The sequence below is a fragment of the Oryx dammah genome, unplaced genomic scaffold, assembly GCF_014754425.2.
Source record: "Oryx dammah isolate SB20612 unplaced genomic scaffold, SCBI_Odam_1.1 HiC_scaffold_19, whole genome shotgun sequence".
Classification (NCBI taxonomy): domain Eukaryota; kingdom Metazoa; phylum Chordata; class Mammalia; order Artiodactyla; family Bovidae; genus Oryx; species Oryx dammah.
The window spans coordinates 26,070,921-26,074,773 of record NW_024070203.1 but is presented as its reverse complement, the minus strand read 5'-3'; the positions used below and the strand labels follow the sequence as shown (position 1 = coordinate 26,074,773).

General features: G+C 58.4%; 1 protein-coding gene across 1 annotated transcript; it reads right to left on the bottom strand.

Moving 5' to 3' along the window:
• Positions 1-549: 549 nt before the first annotated feature.
• Positions 550-3,594, bottom strand: LRATD2 (LRAT domain containing 2). The gene is made up of 2 exons (XM_040262156.1): positions 3,236-3,594; positions 550-2,690 (listed from the first exon to the last, which is right to left on the bottom strand). The coding sequence occupies exon 2, from the start codon at positions 2,592-2,594 to the stop codon at positions 1,647-1,649; it is 948 nt and encodes a 315-aa protein (XP_040118090.1). The 5' UTR covers positions 2,595-2,690; positions 3,236-3,594; the 3' UTR covers positions 550-1,646.
• Between the last annotated feature and the right edge of the window lie 259 nt (positions 3,595-3,853).

Here is a 3,853-nt window from a genome sequence, read left to right as displayed (position 1 = left end):
TGTTCAACACAAAAGACAACTCAAATCTAATAGGCTCTCCTAAATGTCTTTACCCACTTTTCCTTGCTCCGCTTTTCCACAAGCAAAAGAAAACAAACACAAAACTGTGAGATTATTAAAGAAGGAAAGTGGATTAACATTTTCAACAGGAGACCCATGTTTCTCCCAAGTCCTGGACCAGAGCTGAGTGTAGTTCATCTTTAACAGTCAAAGTGATAGGACATGTCTGGGGATTCCTGTGAAAACAGGGAACATAGCCTATGCCCTTGTAATTAAATGAATTCATGCTGTGGTGCTATGAAGGTCTAGGCTTTTAAAACTTATGGCCTCAACTTCCTAAGTTTGAAAAAAAATGTAAGAATACAAAGAAATCCTTCAAGTTTTGCTGCCTTGATTTAAAGATCTCCAGGCAGGATGCCTGAGGATGGCCATGGCTGTATCACTTAAATATGGATCGTTCAAATACACAGTAAAAACTGGGTCACAAAATAACTGTATAGTCCATGGGGTCACAAAGTGACTGAGCGACTGAGCTCAGTAACATGACTGAGCCACTTTCACTTCCATATGGTATCAAGTGTGGCTAGCAATACCTTATCATTGAAAAAAATTTGACCTCAGGCAAAACAGGAGTGAGTGAAGGGGGTGAGACAGTAAAGGGTAAAAAAAAATACACAGGACCACCACCAAAGCCTTAAATTAAGAAAACAAGTTACCTTCACTATACCAGAAGGGGGTCGGCAGGGTGGATTGACAGGAAATTGACCTGAGGATGAACACGGCCAGCAGGTTTAATTAGATCAGAGACACAAAGGGCTCTTCCCTCCTTTGATAACTAACACAGCAGCTCTTAAGTGCCTACAATAGCAGGCTATAAACAAAGGCAGCAAAACAGAACCAGAATAGAATCCTTCCCTTAGCTGGCCTGTGACAACGATTTACTTGAAACCTGGGAACTGGTGGGCTGCTCAGGAGACCCAGCCAGAAGCCAGTTTCAAAAGACAGGGGATGGGGCGGGCTGAGGTAGCCAAGTCTTTGTTTTGCAGCCCAAGTTTACTAAGCTATTTGTTATACTTCACAAGGAGTTGTTTGGTTTCAGTCCGCTGATCCCAAACCTGATCCAGGTTTCATCAGCCTTGCACCCCAGGAAAACCATAAAATAAAACACCCCAGCTTCCCGGATACCTCACACGGCTCCTCGGGGGATGGAAGCACACTACAAACCTGCTCTGGCCTTACTACAGGGCATCCTCCAAGCCCAGGGTAGGAGGGGAAGCGGGGCAGAAGGCAGCAGCAGGCATTGGCATTCCGAACGTCTCCATCCCTAAATTCAGAAGAGCTGATTTTTGACCCAAGTCCAGCAGGGATTCAAGTGTCTGGCAAGTCCACAGTTTGCCTCACCTCGGGAAAAGAAGGCAGATTGAGCCAGAGGGCAAGAGGCCGAGAAGCGCCCCCGGCCAAAGTGCTCCTACCTGCTCCCTCTTCCTTCTCCGTCCAAGATAACAAACTCAAGCCACAGCTGGCTGCGCTTTGCGCCAACTCTCCGTTTTCCTAATGGCCCAGGAGCCCAGATGGGGCCCAGAAGGTGGTGGAGGAGGGAGCGGGCACGGGAGGCGGCTGCTGCAAACAGCTCCTCAGCTCCCCCGTCAGTGCACCACCGCTTCTCGGTCCTCCTCCTCCTCCCGGCCGGGCGCGGGGGGGCGCCCAGGAGGCGGCGTAGTCCGCGCAGCGTCGCTGTCGCCCTCGTCCGGCTCGACGGGGTGCAGGTGCGTGGCCAGCTCCTGCAGGACCGCGGTGCGCCCGATCTGGTCATTGCGCCGCTTCTCCATGATCAGGTCCTCCAGGCTCTGGAACTCAAGCGTGTGGCTGCGCTGCGCAGAGAGCTGGATTTGCAGCCGGTAGGGCTGCTTGCCGATGCGCAGCTCGCCGCCGATCTTGAACTCGCGCTTACCGTAGCGGCACCAGGCGGCGAAGCTCTCCGAGTTGCGCCAGCTCAGCTCGCGTTCCTTGGCGCCCACGTGCGCTAGCGCGTTGCGCACCACGGCGCTGGGGCTCAGCGGTTTGTAGCGGTACAAATCGTTCACCACGCGGCCGCGCCGGCCCTGGCTCGCGTCCGTCAGGAAGCTGTTGCTCACCTCTAGCCGGTGCAAATGCACCACCTGGAAGTTGCCCACGTAGACTGCCCAGTGTGGGTACTGCGCCTGCGACACGAACTCCACCAGATCGCCAGGCCTGCACTTGTTGAGCAGGTTCTCGGGCGTGTAGGTGCTCAGCGCCGCGGAACCCGGCGAGAAGCTTTTCTGGTAGATGCATTCATCGCGGTAGAACACGGAGCACTCCACCTCGTGCAGCCGCGGGTCATAGGGCTGCGGCGGGGGCAGCGACGGCCCGTCCCCGCCGTCGGGCAAACCCCCGCCCCCGCCCCCACCATCCGATCCCTGGGGCGGCGGCTGCTGCTCCATGTCTTCGTCGTCATTGGAGAAGATGTAGGAGACTCCGATGCGGGGTCCATCGTCCCGATCCACGCCCGTCGGGTCGGCGGTGGGCACTTCCTTGTAACTTAGGTGGGTCAGTTTCTCCACCTGGTTGCCCATCACGCTGCGGGCACACGTTCACGCCGCCGGCAGAGGAGAAAGCGATACCACCACTAGGGTCATTGGCACCGGTCCCCGGACAGGGGTTGAGACCACCTGTTGGGAGAGGAAAGCAAGGAAGCCGTGTAGGAGGTGATATGGGCGATCTGTTCTTAAAGAGGAGGAAGAAAAATTGGGGGCCGGGCACCTGGAGTCATTTTACGCGGAAATCATAGATGCAGCGAGCTTCCTCTCTCTTTCCTGCCTCCAGGGCCACGGTCACAGGAGGCCGGGCAACTCCAGCTCGCCCCTGCCCGCAGCCCTTGACCTCGCCCGGGGAGAAGCCCATTGCGTCAGCGACTCCTACTGCCTCCGCCAGGGCCCTACCTGCCAATGTCAAGCAGGAAGGGGGCAAAGAAACTTTACTCCAATTCCCCTTTCCTATCCTCCCCTCGCCCCACCCCTTCATCTCAGGGTCCTAAGTCGGTTGCAGAGACGTCCCCGCCCCCCTCCATCGCTAAGGAAACCGGCGAGGATCCCGCGGCGCAGCCCAGACAGGTGAGCCGCCCTACCTGGCTCACCTGCGGCGCTTCCTGCAACCTTCTCGCCCGCCCCTCCCCCGCGCACCCGCCCTCCGGCTCGGGTTACTGGCGCAAACTCACCCGCCTAGAAGTGGAGGCCGCGGGGAATTGGGAGCCCCCGGCCCCCTACCCCGCCGCACCCTGAGACTTCTAGGGCGAGTTTGCAGGTGTGGGCTCCGCGGTCTCTCTTCTCCCGGCGCCGGCGACTGGAAGGCTGGGCGGGAGGGAGCAGAGCATGTCTTGCCCCCCGCGGCTATGTAGCGCCTCAAGACTTGAAGGCGGGGAGCGGCGCCTCTTAACGCCGCACCCCTTCCCTCCTGCTGCGCCTGCTTCACCCCCTCAACCGGATCTCGCGGGGTGGGGGGAGGAGATGGGGTTCTCTAGAAGAAGGAGAAGGAAGCAGCCTCGGTGCCCGGCGGCGGCAGCTCCCGCTCGGGCCGGGCGAGCAACAAGCGCCAGAGCGGGAGGGACGGGATTGTAGATCCGGCTCCGGGCTCCCAGGGCGGGAGCGCAGCCCCTAGCATTTAAAGAGACAGGCGCTCGCTCCCAGAGCTCGGGTCTTTCTCGCACGGCGCTGAGCCTCCGGCATCCCCGCCTCCGCCCCGCCCACCCAGGCCGCGGGGCTCCGCCCAGGCCACGCCCCCGCTTCCGAGCGGGTTTAAATCCCGCTGGTAAATAACCGAAAGGCTTGTGTGGGCT

Excerpts from the sequence above, each read along its gene's own strand:
- LRATD2 (XM_040262156.1), bottom strand. The coding sequence starts at position 2,594 with ATGGGCAACCAGGTGGAGAAACTGACCCACCTAAGTTACAAGGAAGTG.